At 41.0% G+C, this 16,554-nt stretch overlaps 1 protein-coding gene across 7 annotated transcripts in view; it reads right to left on the reverse strand.

The window, feature by feature from the left end:
• The window catches only part of RALGAPB (Ral GTPase activating protein non-catalytic subunit beta), an 81,729-nt gene extending 65,490 nt beyond the window's left edge, over positions 1-16,239 (reverse strand). For 3 of the 7 annotated variants that reach the window (XM_059133217.1, XM_059133215.1, XM_059133213.1), the window contains exons 1-2: positions 15,983-16,239; positions 1,951-2,166 (exon numbers count right to left, since the gene is read on the reverse strand). In XM_059133217.1, the coding sequence (XP_058989200.1) occupies positions 1,951-2,136 (186 nt within the window). In that variant the 5' untranslated portion in view covers positions 2,137-2,166; positions 15,983-16,239. Of the gene's footprint in view, positions 1-1,950; positions 2,167-15,488; positions 15,590-15,982 lie in introns of those variants that run through there. The other 4 variants (XM_059133220.1, XM_059133219.1, XM_059133218.1 and 1 more) reach the window with 2 other exon arrangements.
• Positions 16,240-16,554: the final 315 nt, after the last annotated feature.

Consider the following 16,554-nt stretch of genomic DNA (forward strand, 5'->3'; position numbering starts at 1 on the left):
ATAACCCTGTATGAAAGGTTAAATTATCCTCACTTTATAGATAAGAAAACTGATGCTTAGAAAGATTAAGCAGTTTGGCCCAAGTCACTGGTTTGGAAATGGTAAAACTGAAAACTTGGACCCCAATCTTCCGGCTAGACATCTGAAGCTACTCCCACCATCTTCCACCAATAGCCTTGTCTGGCGAAGGGGGATCACGAAATGTGGTCAGATGCAGGATATTCTTCTGACAAGATGGAGACCTATGGCCCAGAGGAAGGTAAAATGGCTGGATTTTAAGTTGTTGAAATACAAGATGAGAGAACACAGTGGGTTAATGCACCAAGACCATTTTGAAGAAGGTGCCCAATGGCATGCCAAAGGCCCTGCCGAGATTTTTACTTACTTAGGAAAAGAGAGAAAAACAGTTTACAGGCTAACCATCTGTAGCTATCACAAAGCTAAAATGCATAGCTAACCTGTTATATAGAAATTCAGGATTCAAAAAGACTTCAACAGTTTAAAACAAAAGTTGAATCTAACAAGATAAATACAGGTAGAGAAAATTTTAAGCTCAAAAACAACTAAAAACGACTAAGAGTAAAATCATGTTAACAGCAATATAACATAGACAATAAATACAGTATTATCTACAACAGTGATAAACTTTAAGGCTCTAACACCACAGTGAAGCTGTGACAAATATAGGAGGGTAGGAGGAACTGAACCATGCATAAGAAGGGATTTTAAAAGGGACTGCAAGTCTGTAATTGTCAGATGAAACGACAAAGGAGAAAACATCTCTGGTGATACCTTCATAATAGTTCAGTTGTACAATTCTAGAGGACAGTGGATCCGAGGACTATTCTCTCGTATCTTTTTAAGGGTGAGGAAGGACAACAAACAAGGGCTGCACCAGAGCACCTCTATCCACTCATGTGCCATCTCTTACCAGGAGAAGATTATAGACCCACCAAGAGGAGAGTGCACCAGGGCAAGCGCTGGTCCTTAGGGTAAGTCTCTGCTAAGGTACTCTAAAGAGAGAAAAACACTCCTCAGACTGAGGGGCTTCATCCTCCAGCAACCCATGGCCTGCAGAGGGTAAATAAGCTGCCTTTAGAGCTATAAGCTTTGGTCTTGTATCCAGTCTTCTATCTAGATTAATCTCTCCTTCATCAGAAAGAAATGAAAAAGTAAGGGGGAGAAAAAGTGGGTCTGGAAAATAAGCTAACCCAAAGTCTGAAGGTTGTATAAACTTCCTCAAGCACAAAGACAAAGTTCTAATCCCATATCTTAGCCAGATATCACACTAGCAAGTTCCTGTATCCCTCCATTTTCAGGGTCCCTTCACGACCTGACCCTTAAAACTTTACTTCAGCCCAGTCACTTGAACCCAAGAATAGAGGACCATCTCCAGGCCGAGCCACTCTAAGAGCTCTTATCTTTAGAGACAGCAAACACAACCCCCATTCCAACCACTTGGGCTCACAGCCATACGGGCTTAGCTGCTCTGCAACACCCTTAAACCCGAGAGACAGGTAAGGGTAAGCAGACATGGAGACACAGGAAGGCCTCAAGTTCAGTGTGTATGTGAAAACTGAAAACTTGACACAAGATAGGCCTTCAGTTAGAGGCCATATGGGAGGAGCAGTAAAGACCTTCCAAACACACCTCTGAATAAAAAGACTGGGCCCAGAGCTTACAGGAAAGAGCCTGACACTTAAGCCTTGTCTTGGGTACACAGCTCAAGTAGAGAATTGGGCCTGGCTAGTAAGGGGCTAGCAACACAACAGTACAACCTATTCCTTGACCCCCATGAACTCTCAGCCCCAACCCTCAGCCCAAAGGTCAAAATTAATTAAAAAAAGTTGTACTACATTGGACAGAAACCCATTAAAAGGACAATGTCAAATAAATGCTTCAGTAACAAAATTGTTTTCACACAGTAGAATGAAAAGAAGAAACACTTACTTCTTTGTCAGTTTTTAACAAACTCTCACTACCAGCCACTGAAGGGGTACCTAAGGCCTGCCCAAGGGGATGGACCACTGCATTTGCCACCTCTCGCCCAACGCTCTCTGGATAGCTGTGCAGCACACTCGTGTGGCCCTGATCATTCTGAATCACCAAATGCAGTGACCTCCACTCAGAGTACATCGTGCCGCTAAAGGACTATCCAAATGGCACCTGAAAAGACAAGAAAAAATTTCTGTTAAATTACACTGCTGTAAATTAATAGAAATCAATAAAACACAGATTTGCCCTACATGGTAAGATAAAGCAGCTACAAAAAGCAGCTTCTGTCTACCAAGCAGACAGAAAAAAAAACACATCTAAATGTTTTGAAAATATCCTGAAACAGCCTCACAGCAAGATCAGGTAGGAAGGCAGACCCTGGGAAGCAAATGTCTGAGCACCTCCCCAAAAGAGCCTCAGAAACCCTGGAGCAGAACTGGGACAGATACCACTGAGCAGGGGGATAAAATGATCTGATCTGGTTCTCAGAACAAGAGGGAGACCTCCTCATTCTATGTTCCAGGAGAGAAAACGATACAGAATGAAGTGCCCTAACTAGAAAGGAAGACAAAAGAAAGAGTTTACTCCAAGATCTAGATTTTTCAGTCAATAATATCCAAGTACCTATTACATGCTAGAAACATACCCCTGCAATTTCCCACTGATGTCCTCAAATCAAACATAAAATTCTTTGTGAATATTTCATTCCCTGCAGGAGTGACACACAAATTTCTAGTAATGAAATACCCGGAAGTCATAGCGTTCTTCAGAAAATATATTAAGAGCTCGACTCACTGAGCATTTACTACATGCCACTCATGCAATCACCAAAACAACTCAATGAACAGGGGTGCCTAGATGGCTCAGTCACCTGAGCATCCCCTAGCTCTTAGTTTCAGCTCGGGTGGTGGGATCCAGCCCCACATGAGGCTCCACACTCAGCAGGAGTACGCTTGTGATTCTCTCTCTCCTTCTCCTCCTGCCCCTCCCCACACTTGTGGGGGGGGGGGGGTTGCGGGTGTGTGGGTACATATGCGCATGCTCTCTCTCTCCCTAAAGATAAAATATATCTTGGAAAAAAACCAACTCAATGAATATTAATGAATGTTATCTCTATTTCACAGTTGAAAAAGCTGAGACAGGGAAAGGTTTGCTGCTTACCTGAAGGCTTCAGAGCAATAACATGGTGGAGCTGGGTTTTAATCCCTATCTGTTGGGTTTAGCATGTACTACCTTCTCCCTATCCTATACATTCTCTGTGCATGTACTGCTTCTCCCTGTGCTGTATAGTCTTATGAAATGGTCTCTGTCTATCATGAACATGAAAAACTTTCAGCCACAGAAAACACAGCTGTATGAATACAATGTAAATGTTACAATCATAAACATGAAGAGAATCAAGGATGGTTAAACTCTTTCCAATTAATCTCTGCTAACTTCCAACTTCTACTTGTTCTGAAATCTGTATGCCCAGCCAGCAGAGTTTAAGCAAAATATATGGGTATACTTAATCTTTAAAAAGTTCTATCCTTTAAGCTAATTTTCCTTCATACTGGGCAAGACTAGCATTGTTCAATTTTATTTTCAATTGAAAATATTGAAATTATTTTCAATTGAAAATTCAATTTTCAATTCAATTTTAAACTTCATTCCACCTCAATAAGTATCAGTATTTTTCATGAGGATATGGCATTTGAGAATTACAGGTCTGAAGAATGAAGGTGAAACTCCTTAGCATGAAAGTCAAAGTCATTCACAGACTGGTCCCAAACTACCTTTCTTTCTCATTTCCACACAGAGGAACCCACCATGTTCCCTTACCCTCTTTCATACTTCCTACCCCCAACCCTCCTCAATTTTCTCAGCTTCTCTGGGAATCTTATGGACTCTGGGCCCTGTACCTTTCCATACCCTCTGAGATCTGATGTCCTCCTCTGGATGAAAAGGCCCTGAAAGTGGGAAGGCAAGAGAGCTAGACCAGCATCTAACAAGATACCTACCATCTGAAGGAAGGGTGGATTCGACTACTAAGATTAGCTCAGTTTCCTTGGGTTTATAAGGAATTCCCCCAAGGATATTCTGGTGCCCTCCCTGCCCCTCCCAAAATAATGGAAGGGGGAAAAGGGAAAGTTCTGATAGGGAGCCGTCCCTATCAGATGACAATTTATATTCCTATGCCATACATTTTTTCTCACCTCTTCTAGTCAACATATATACGAGTACATATACATGCAGTGCATACACAGTATAATATACATATAAACGCTAGACATAGTCTCTTACATAAATGCACAAGAATATTACACAAGGACTTTTGTTTCAGTGTAGTTTTTTTACATTTTTCATTTTATTTGGCTTCATGTCCTATCCAAATAGTTCACTTCCCTAGACAGATAATCCATGTTGACAACCTAATGTTTCCTCTTGTGTTTGCTCTACCCTAACTCAATCATATTAAAATAATTTTACATACTTGGATAGGCATTGTACACTTTTCTATATCTTTTTCCCTCCATTCAACAATGCCTCAACTAATAATACATTCTTTTTAATGACTGTGTAACATTCCACGACATGGGTGTGGTATAACTTATTCAACCAGTCTCCCAACATGTGTATTTACTTTTCATTTCCCACTTTTTTATCACCAGGAAATGATGCAATAAACATACTTATTCATATAAACACTGGCCTTTTAATTTCTATGGGATAAGTTCCCAAGAATGTAACTATTGGATCAAAGGGCATTTGTTTTTAATGTTAATGGGTCTTGCCAGATTGCTTCCCCAAAAAAAGCTGTAACAACTTCCATCTACATTTGGAATGGATGAGAGCCCTTCCCTCCTCTCACTCTCCATCTCCTGCCAGGAATTGCTTTTTTTTTCTTTCTTTCTTAGCCAATTGGATAGGTATGAGGTGAAATTTCACTGTTCTAGTCACATATTTATTTTTTATTTTTTAAAAGATTTTATTTATTTATTTGACAGACAAAGATCATAAGTAGGCAGAGAGGCAGGCAGAGAGAGAGGGGGAAGCGGAGAGCCCTGACGTGTGGCTTCCCAGGACCCTGGGATCATGACTTAAGCCAAAGGCAACAGCTTTAACCCACTGAGCCACCCAAGGCGCCTCCTGGTCACATATTTAAATTTTATAGCTTGAGTCTGGCTTAGGTGGTTTCTGCCTCCCATCTCCTCTGTCAGTGTTTTTCAAACTGTGGGTCATGAAATAAATGTAGTGGGTAATGCTTTTGTTTTTAATTACCTGGAATAAGATATACAATAAAGGCAGCAGACATAGTAAAGCCAATATTCTGTGAAACTTGTTTCACTTTTCATAAATGCATATTTCTGGGTCACAGTATAAAATACATTTATTATAGGACGAGGTCCAAAAGTGTGAAAACGTAACCTAGAGTATATATGTAGTCTCCTAGACTTCCTGCAAAACAATTGCTTATTTCTTCACACTTAAGTTTTATATTCGTATGGAATTTACTTCTGTAAATGGTATAGGAAAGGTTCAATTTATTTTCTTATAAATGTACAGTCAGTTGTGCCATCATCATCTATTAAAAATACATCCTTTCCCACCAAACTGAAACACCAATTTGTCATATACTAAATCCTCATTTATATAGGAATCTACTTATGAATCTGTTCTATTCAATTATTTATCTATTCCTATGCCAATGCCATAATGATTTAAATTCGGTGGCTTTACAGAATGTCTTAAGATCTGAAAAGGAAGCCCCCCAACCTCCCCTATTCTTTTTCAAAACTTTATTGACTATTCTCAGACCAAATTGTTATGTATGTATTCTTCTATATAAAATTTAAGATGATTTTATACAATTAAAAAAATAAACAAAACCTTGCTAGGAATCTATTTGAAATTGCTTATTCTACCTTCCCAGCCTCATCTTCTACTGACACTTTCCCACACGTACCCCTCCGCCCAACTGTGGCTACTAAGGATCACTAATCCTTTACTGACGGATCTTTAGTGATCCGTAGTGATACTGAACGATCCTTACTAATGGATCACTCAAACTCAACAAGGTTTTTCATACCCTGTATTACTGCTCAAGCTATTCCTACTGACTACACTGCCACGCCCCACCCTGATTCACTTTACGAAATAATACTCCTTCGAGTAACAGCACAAATGTCCTCCCTTTGGTAAGGCTTTTCTACATTCTTCGAATTACCCCTCCTCCATGTGCCTATTACATGCTGGTCTTATCAAGCTTCATATTAACTTATTTGTTAACCATGTAAAGATATCTTCACCACAATAGTGTCAACCTTTTCTGAGTGAAAACCTCACTTCCTAAATCTTTGAGTAGTCCTAGCATGCAATAGATAATAAATAAATGTTACAGAATGTTAAGGTTTACCAGTGGGAAACCGGAAGACATTAGAAAGTTCCCTTTATTCCACTGAGGTATGTCCAAAATTTTGCATGTTATACACAAATAAAATTGGAAAATGTCCATTTGTTTTATGTTATTAGTTTTGTTTTGTTTTTTAAGATTTTATTTCTTTGAGAGAGAGGGTGAGAGAGAGAGTGAGAGCACGAGAGAGAGGAGGATCAGAGGGAGAAGCAGACTCCCCACTGAGCAGGGAGTCGGGGTTGGATCCCAGGACTCCAGGATCATGGCCTGAGCCAAAGGCAGATGCTCAACCAACAGAGCCACCTAGGTGCCCCTACAATATTAATTCTTTAAGTGGTAGGTAGATGGTTTCCAAATATCTAAAGAATATTTAATTACTATTTAGCTTGCATTCCAGACAACACACTATTGGCAGAAAAAAAATGTTTTAAGGCAAAAAAAAAAAAGACAAGCTAGCTTTCAAACTCCACTGCACATGTAAGAATCATGGAGGGGCAGGGCAGGAGTGGTGGTGCTGCTGCTGCTGCATATCTCCAGGTCCTGTATCACTAGAAACTGAAATTCTGTATAGGTCTGCATTGGGGCCTGGGAATAAGCATTTTTAAGAAATAGCTGCTATCCCTCCCAATTCTGAAAAAGACAGGAGTATTATTCTTTAACAACAACAACAACACTGTGAAAGACCAATCAAAACAGGTTTAATAGCTCTTAAATTCTTTTTTTTTAAATTTTTTTTAAAGATTTTATTTATTTATTTGACAGACAGGGATCACAAGCAGGCAGAGAGAGGGAGGCAGAGAGAGAGGGGAAATAGGCTCCATGCTGAGCAGAGAGCCCAATGTGGGACTCGATCCCAGGACCCTGGGATCATGACCGGAGCTGAAGGCAGAGGCTTTAACCCACTGAGCCACTCAGGCACCCCTAGCTCTTAAATTCTTTTTTTTTTTTTTTTAAAGATTTTATTTATTTATTTATTTGACAGAGATCACAAGTAGGCAGAGAGGCAGACAGAGAGGAGGAAGCAGGCTCCCAGCTGAGCAGAGAGCCCGATGTGGGGCTCGATCCCAGGACCCCGGGAACATGACCTGAGCCAAAGGCAGAGGCTTTAACCTACTGAGCCACCCAGGTGCCCCTAGCTCTTAAATTCTTAAAGACTTTAAGAAACAAACATGTAAAGTAGGAAGGTATAGAAAAGATACAGTGACAAAGTTGAACTTAACTATTAAAATCTATATAACAGAAAAAACATGCTAAATTTAACAAAATACATATAAACAAAAAGTATTAAGACAAAAGTGTGATTATAATTACAGGCAAATTAAATAAAACAAGAGAAAATAAACATTGGAAATAAACATGAATTAAAAAACAAAGCAGGGTGCCTGGGTGGCTCAGTGGGTTAAGCCTCTGCCTTCTGCTCAGGTCGTGATCCCAGGGTCCTGGGATCGAGCCCCACATCGGGCTCTCTGCTCAGCATGGAGCCTATTTCCCCTCTCTCTCTGTCTGCCTCTTTGCCTACTTGTGATCTCTCTCTGTCAGATAAATAAATAAAATATTTTACAAAAACAAAGCAACAAAGACATTGTTTTGTACCTATTAAACTAGCAAAATAAGTGATAAAACTCAACTCTGAAAAACAAACAAACAAACACCTTAACTCTGATTAGCAGGTAAGGCCACTAAGACACACTGAAGAATTTAAGTCAATGGTTTTCAATACAAAAGAACTGCCTCCTAGCGGCCATTTTGGAAATATGACGTGCACTTCTGGTTAACACAATGACTGGTGTGTGCTACTGGTATTTATGGGCAGAGGCAGGAAATCTAGACATCCTGCAATCCAGGAGACAGTCCTGCACAATGAGCAATTACGCTACTTTTCACATGACTATCAAATGTCCGCCAAAAAATCATTTTGTTCGTAACTATCTAAGCCTAGAAGTGTAACTCCATTTTATACAAAAATATATTTTGTGCTAGTTTAATATACACTGAATTTTCCAGTAGTGCAATTAATCGTGTAAACTGCGAAAAGACTGGACCTTTTATGTTTAGAACCTTACCATACCAAGAATTGTTTTAAAAAAACTGTTGACCGTTTCAGGAAAATCACATCACCAAAGGCTATGTCACTGGTGGTATCTGGGCTGCTGATACCATACACTGCTGTCAGAAACTACATATACAATTCTGTAGTCCTTATTTCAAGAACTACATATACACTTCTGTAGTCCTTATTTCAAAATGTCAAATATATGAGAAAAGAAAGTCTCTTCAATAAATGGTGCTGGCAAAGTTGGATATTCAGATGTAAAAAAAAAAAAAAAAAAAACTAAACAACCCCTACCTTACATCATTTACCAAAATTAACTCAAAATGGATTAAAGACTTAATTGTAAGACATGAAACTCCTAGAAGAAAATATAGGAAAAAAGCTCCTTGACATGGGTTTTGGTAATGGATTTTTTTGGAAATCATATCTAAAGCACAAGTAACAAAATTAAAAAGAAGTGGAACCACATGAAACTGAGAAGCTTCTGCACAGCAAAAGAAACCATCAACAAAGCGAAAAGACAACGTATTGAATGGGGAAAAATACTTGCAAACCACGTATGTGATAAGGAGTTAATATCCAAAACACACAAAGAACTCATACAACTCAAGGGCAAAATAACCCAATTAAATTAAATAAATAACCCAATCCAATTAAAAATGGGCAAAGGATCTGAACAGACATTTTTCCAAAGACTATATATGAATGGACAGCAGTTACTCAAAAAGGTACTCAACATCATTAGTCATTAGGGAAATGCAAATTGAAACCAAAATGGGATATTACGTCATGTTAAAATGTTAAAATGGCCATCATCAAAAAAACATAATAAATGCTGGCATGGATGTGGAGAAAAGGAGACCCTTGTACACTGTTGGTGGGACTGTAAACTGCTACAAGCCACTGCAGAAAAAAGGAACGAAATATCCTTAAAAAACTAAAAAAGGACTAACATATGATCCGGCAATTGTACTTCTAGGAATATATCCAAAGGAAATGAAAATGCTAATTCAAAAAAGATACCCGCACCCCCATGTTCACAGCAATGTTAATACATGGAAACAACCAAAGTGCCCACTGATGGATAAACGGATAAAGAAGTTGTGGGGGGGCGGGTGTGTAACATAACATTATTTAGCCATAAAGAAACAAGAAAATTCTACCATTTGCAACAACATGGATGGACCCTGAAGGCATTATGCTAGGTAAAGCTAGACAGAGAAAGACACATACTATATGATCTCACTTAAAAGTGGCATCTTAAAAATAAACAAAAGTACCCCACCAAAATCATAGAAAAAGGGATCAGATTTGTGGTTACCAGTGATGGGCGCTTTGGGGAGGGGAAATTGGAGGAAGGTGGTCAAAATGTACAAACTTCCAGTTACAAGATAAATAAGCACTAAGAATATAATGTACAATGTGATGACTATAGTTAACACTGTTGAATGACATACAGGAAGGCTGTTAAGAGAGCAGATCCTAAGAGTTCTCATTACAAGGAAAATATTTTTTTCTTTTTATTGTATCTACTGGAGATGATGAATATTAACTAAACCTATTGTGGTAAGCTATAGGCAAGACACTGAAGAAGTTCAGAGGACTGATTACTTTTGATTGAAAGAAGGGTTGAGCTGGAAAACAACAGGACAAGATCAGGGAAGAATGAATAGGGTATTGAAGGAAGGTCACAATTTTAACAGAGATAAGAAAATTAAGTGAATAAGGGTGAGAGTAAAAAGAGGAGGGAAGAAAAGGAAAATATATGAGGAAGGGTATTTGCTTCAATCAGCAAAAAAAAGCACCTAAAAAACCTAAACTAAAAACCTAGAGTGGCAAGAAAGAAAGTTGTATGTAGAAGGGATAAGATTTCAAAGATAAACTGTGACCAATTTTGAAAGAGTACAAATGCTAGGATTGGAGATTTATAATTAATTTAATAAAAACTCGGGCAGTGAGCGCCTGGGTGGCTCAGTGGGTTAAGCCTCTGCCTTCGGCTCAAGTCATGATCTCAGGGTCCTGGGATCAAGGCCCGCATTGGGCTCTATGCTCAGCGGGGAACCTGCTTCCTCCTCTCTCTCTGCCTACTTGTGATCTCTGTCAAATAAATAAATAAAAGCTTAAAAAAAAAAATCTGGGGCAGAGAATGAGAGAATATTAACTTTATCATAGAAATGATACAGTAGGAACTAGAATTTGGTGTAAGTATCCAAGACAGGCTGAGGGACGATAGAAAAGTAAACGCTAGTGTAGCTAATATACTGAGGGGGAGGGAGGGAAGGATGGGGACGAGGCAGGGAGGACTGGGCCCTGCAGTGAGAAATGAAGACAAAACTGAAGTTAGATAATTAAGGACTCTGACTGCTAAGTTAAGGATCCTGGGTCTCCTCCCCAGATAGGCTCGGTCAGCTATCACCCAGAGCTACTAGAAGAGAAGTCTCCAAAAGTAAATAGAACAGGAGGAAGGAGAAGATGATGACAACGCACCCTGCAGTTCACTTAACTTCTTCCTAACTCTACATGTATCCATTTTCTAGGTAATCTCCCTGGAGGTTTCTACTATCAGGTGATTGTGTGCTGGTAACAGCTTAAGATTTGTAGGTTCTACCTCAAAGCAACATGAATGTTTGGTCTAACTGACGGATGACCAAAATGATCAATACAGTGGTAGTGGCAGATGCACTGAGACCACAGTTTGACATTAATTACATCAACCGACTCAACCAGTATTTATTGCATGCTTTCTATACACCATGCACAGGGAAGAATAACAGTCAATAAATAAGATCCCTAATCCCAAGAAACTTCAAGTCTAATTACAGAGAACAATTTTTTAAGACTTCATAAAGTAAATCCAGACATCAGTTATTTCATGAAACATTTATTAAACCTGTTATGTGTCAGGTATTGTCCTAGGATAGGTACGCAGATATAAACAGGACATGATGGCTGTCCAAGGGAAGCTTTCACAGGGAGGAAGTCAAGAGAAAATCCATGACACCACAGTACTGTAGAATTTAACATGATTAACTAACATGATGAGTTTTGAAGTCAGCATTAAACAAGAGAAAAACTACTAGAGATCTTGCTTGATAACAATGTGCCTTTGTAAAAACTGATCATTTTGAAAGAACTCCCACATGGTATTTCATTTTATTCTAATAACAAGCTTAGAAAGTTCAGGAAAACAGACGTACTAGACAGGAGGTGAGGAAACAAAAAAGGCTGTAACTTGCTCAGAGCCATATTAAGTGACAGTAAAGCTGGGACAAGAAACTCCATCTTTTGCTCCAAAGTCCCATGTTCTTCCCTTTTGTTCTGACTCCATATCTCCCCATTATGACCTTGGAAAAGTCACCTGGCATTTCTTTGTCATAGTTTCCTCAACTACAAAACAGGGAAAACACCTGCAGTACCTAAAGGAACTCGCGGGAAGGATCAAATAAAGTGACATAAGTCAACATACTTTAAGACGTACAAAGGCAAAGTACACACTATCAGGCATGCCTTGTTTCTCTTAGGAAAAACACGGTATAGGGTGCCAGAATACTGAGTAAATAAATGAACCATGCTGGATTTTCAAGCACAAATTGCTTTCAAGGTCACCCATATAACTTTATGACAAATAAAGACAGAAGGGTTATAGTTTACATTTCTGTTGTAGTCCCACTGACTCTACAAGGCAAATTATCAATCAAGTTTCATCAGAAAGGAATGTGTTCACCTATATACCAGATTCTGCTGGGGATCCTATCAGACACCTGAATCACAACAAAGAAATACAGGTTGTGCCTGTATTCCTCCCTAAAAGGGTAAATAGGTAGTTTTTGCTAGTCTGTTTAAAAAAAAAAGGCATGAATACTATGAACACCCTGCCTGCCCCCAACCAGCACCCCACACTTTTCATCCTTTATGTCTCAGACCTGCTCTGTCCAATATAGTAGCCATTTCCACATGTAACTACTTACATTTAAATTATAAATTCAGTTCCTCATTTATATTAGTCACATTTCCAGTGCTCAGTACTCACATGTGGCTAGGGGCTACCATACTGGACAGTGCAGAGAAAGAATAACTCCATCACTACAGAAAATTCTACCCAGCAGAGCTGCCTAAGATACTATACTTTTATTTTTATTACAACTCTAACTAGACTATAGACTCCTTGAGGACAGAGCCTGTGTCTTATTTATTCTGGTATTCTCAGGATATAAAGTACATGTCACACAAAAAGCATTCACTATACATCTAATTGAATATCTCAAACATAGCCTACTCTGTCATTTCCCCAACCCCAAAACACACACACACACACACACACACAATAACAAACAAGACATCCTCTCATGTGGGGTACGGAGGTGAAAGGAAATTCTGCATGCAGAGGAAGGAACCTGCTTTCTAGCCCAATGTACTAGAACCTAACCATGTAATCTTGGGCAAACTACCTACTATCTTCATGTCTAAAAAGTTAGAATTAAACTCCATGTACTTTAATTCTAAAACTTTAATCATCTTGTACCAAAAGAAATCATGTATTCTATCCTAAAAAGATTTTTACACAAGTCAGAAAACACATCTGCTAACACTGGTGAGTATCTCAAATTAAACAGAATCCATTTCCAAGTCTCAGGCTATCTTGATTGCAGCCACTTTTGGTCTTTAATGAACACGTGAAATATTTCACCTTTACTCTGGATATCAATTACAGAGTAAAACCTCAGGCTTAAAGATTGAGTTTCTTCCATGCGCTGAGGCCAGAACTGGATACTCTGTTCATATCTGATCAGAAAGAAACAAGGGCAAGTTTCTTGAGTATCTGAATTTAACAAGAATTGTCCCATCAGTTTCTCTAGTAGCTTTAGCCTAAAAATTGACATAACAGTCCAAAATGGAACCAAGAGAATCTTTCTATAACAACCCTTATCCAGCAAAGAAAGTCGTGGTTTTTTTTTTTTAAGATTTTATTTATTTATTTGAAAGACAGAGATCACAAGTAGGCAGAGAGGCAGGCAGAGAGAGAGGAGAGAGGAGGAAGCAGGCTCCCTGCTGAGCAGAGAGCCGGATTCGGGGCTCGATCCCAGGACCCTGGGATCATGACCTGAGCTGAAGGCAGAGGCTTTAACCCACTGAGCCACCCAGGCACCCCTAAAGAAAGTCTTTATAAAAAAGTACATATTTTTTGGTCCACATACCTCATCATATGTTCTTAAGATTTTCTTTACTTATTTGACAGAGAGATCACAAGTAGGCAGAGAGGCAGGCAGAGAGAGAGGAGAAAACAGGCCGATGCAGGGCTCCATCCCAGCACCCTGAGATCATGACCTGAGCTGAAGGCAGAGGCTTAATCCACTGAACCACCCAGGCACCCATGCTTCACCATATTTAAGTGCTATAAAAAAATCTTTACTGTCCAAAAACCTCTTCATAATGACCTTCACACACATATTCACTCATTCCCTTTTATAAACTTTAAGTGGTTCGAAGACTAGCCAAGAACAAACACAATCTGAATTACTAGTCTGCCTTTCTTTAAAATCAGTAAATATGCTAGGCAATAGCAATTCAGGCATTCTAAAATAAATATATACTAAGTTTGTCAAATCCTCTGACATCAAGGTTTTCATCTTCATTAAGTACTACCTATATCATCTCTCCTAGTGAACAGGATGAACTACTATCGACAGCCAATTCCATCTACTAGCATTTACCGAGTACCAATGAGGTAATAACAACAGTTAGTAAATGACAACTACACACTATTTTGGACAACATATGCAAAGGCCTAAGGACAATTAAAGGTCTCCACTGCAGAACTGATCATATCTGATTATGATAAAATCATATTTTTTTTAAAAAATTGACCAATGCTAATTACATATCATCCTACATAGTGCCATGCCAGTGTAAGAACTCAATGTGTTTGTCCAACTGCTTGATGGATAAATTAATGACCCTAACTAGAATGTTTCCAATCAAAAAGAACAAAACTCTATAGGCTAAGAACTACCAAACACCTTTTGCAAAAATGGGAATAGAGAAGAATCTGTCTGCAGCGTGAAGTCTATGTCATAGAATAGACTCAAACATGCCAATCTCTAAAACCGGTGTAAATCTGTATCAAAACACTGGAAGGAAGAGATAATATAGTTCAAGTTGCTCATAATCCAGAAGAGACAGAAATGCAACACAGAAAAAGAATTAATAAATTCCATTATGATGATGCTAAACAGCATATAAGAACGACCCAGGGTGGTTTAGTGTCACAGACACAGGCATCCTGAAGGGCATGTGGGGAGTTAGGCAGCCAGAGACTGGAAGAAAAAGCTCTGTGCACATGTGTAAGAGAGAGCAGAAGTGTGTGCATTTGAGGGGAGTGGGGACAAAGCATGGAGGATAGCCTAGGCAGAAGAACAGCATATGCAAAGATGACCCAGAAGTTAAAGACATTAGACCCATGAGTACTGTACATCCAGGAAAACTGCAAACTAACAGTTTTACATGAGATGTATACACTGTAAAGGTACAGCAACTCAGAAATCCTGTAGACAAAGTTACTTTTCATCCAAGTGGTTTTCACAAAGTAGAGTCGTCACTGGGCCTAAAGATACTATCTTTGCAAGTGCGACTTGCATTTTTAACAAACTCCCAGGTGATTCTCCTACACATTTAAACTGGAGGCACACTGAAACGTCGTCTGAGATACAGGACTCCCCACCCCAGCAGTTCCCAAAGTTTGCTACACACTGGAATCACATGGGTCTCCTTAAAAAAATACTGGTTTGGCTCCCCTTTCCTTCCCCCCAAACATTCTGATTTAATCAGTCTGGGTGTGCTGCCTAAGGTTCGGGAATCTTTGAAAGTGGCCCCAGGTGACTTCAACGTGCAGCAAAGTTGGGAGAGCCACTGACCTAATTGTTAAGAACTTCAATCTGGAGTCAGGCTGCCTGCGACCAAATTACCAGTTATGTGACCTTGGGCAAATAAGTCACCAAACCATTCAGAGCCTCAGTTGCATCGTCAGTAAAATGGGGATAACCATCCTACCTTACAAGCTTGTTGTGAAGTTAGATGTGGTGAACGTAATGGCCTGGCACAATGCCTGGCGTCTAGTGAGCGCTTAACAAGGGTTAGCTGTTTATCCTCGTTATTAACTCTTCCTCACCCGGCTGTCATTGTGCAATGGGTAGCATCATCCCCACAGGGCGGCAGCAACTCAAGCAACCCTTCTGCTGGACCAAATTCCTCGCCGGAGTTGTCGAGCTTCGCTCCCGACCCGCCCCCTCCCCCAGGTTGCCAGGAGAGCGCATCGCCCGGCCCAGGGAGGTCCCAAGGGCTAGACCGAGTCCGAACAGACCCGATACAAGCCGCCGACTCCCAGCACCCCCACCCCGAGTCAGGTCCGGGCTCTGCCGGACCCCGCGGGTCCCCCGAGAAAAGCAGAGTCGTGGTTCCGAAGGCAGGGATTTGGTCGTTTCGGGACCGCCCGGAGGGGAGGAGAGGGGAGGGTCCGGCCGCGACGGGGAGGGCCCTCCGGTTACCTGAGGCGACGGGCGGGGCCCGCATCGCTGGGGCGGGCGCCGCCGCCGCCGCCGCCGCCGCCGGCCGCGCTCGGCCTTCCGCCTCACGCTACCCGCGCCATAGTGCCGGCGCTTTTGCTGCCCAGGCCGGCTATTCTCGGGCGGTCGGTCCGTCCACCCGTCAGCGACTCTCCGAGGGCGCCGGGGGACGACGAAGGCCGGTCGGGCCGGCCGGCTGGGCTCCGCTCTGGCAACTTCCGACTGCCAGGGGCGGTAGCGTCAAATAACTCCCCGAACCGAGTGAACCACTGCGCGTGCGCGCCGCGCCTGATCAGAGACTTCTGCGGGGGTCCGAAGCCGCGGCGTCAAATAATTCCCGAGACACGGCGCCGGAAGCTGCGCGTGCGCAGCTATCCCAGATCGCCGCGCGGGGCATAGTCCCTCCTTCCTTTCCGGATCTATTGGAGTGGGAGGAGTGAAGTGACGGAGTCATCTACTCCATCTCAATACCGCCTGGGGGGTGGGGGAGGTGCTCCACCTGCGTCCCTGTGAATTCGTCCAGGCTTCGCTGGTTTTCGGTGCGGTAGGAGTAA

The sequence above is a fragment of the Mustela lutreola genome, chromosome 9, assembly GCF_030435805.1.
Source record: "Mustela lutreola isolate mMusLut2 chromosome 9, mMusLut2.pri, whole genome shotgun sequence".
NCBI classification, from domain to species: domain Eukaryota; kingdom Metazoa; phylum Chordata; class Mammalia; order Carnivora; family Mustelidae; genus Mustela; species Mustela lutreola.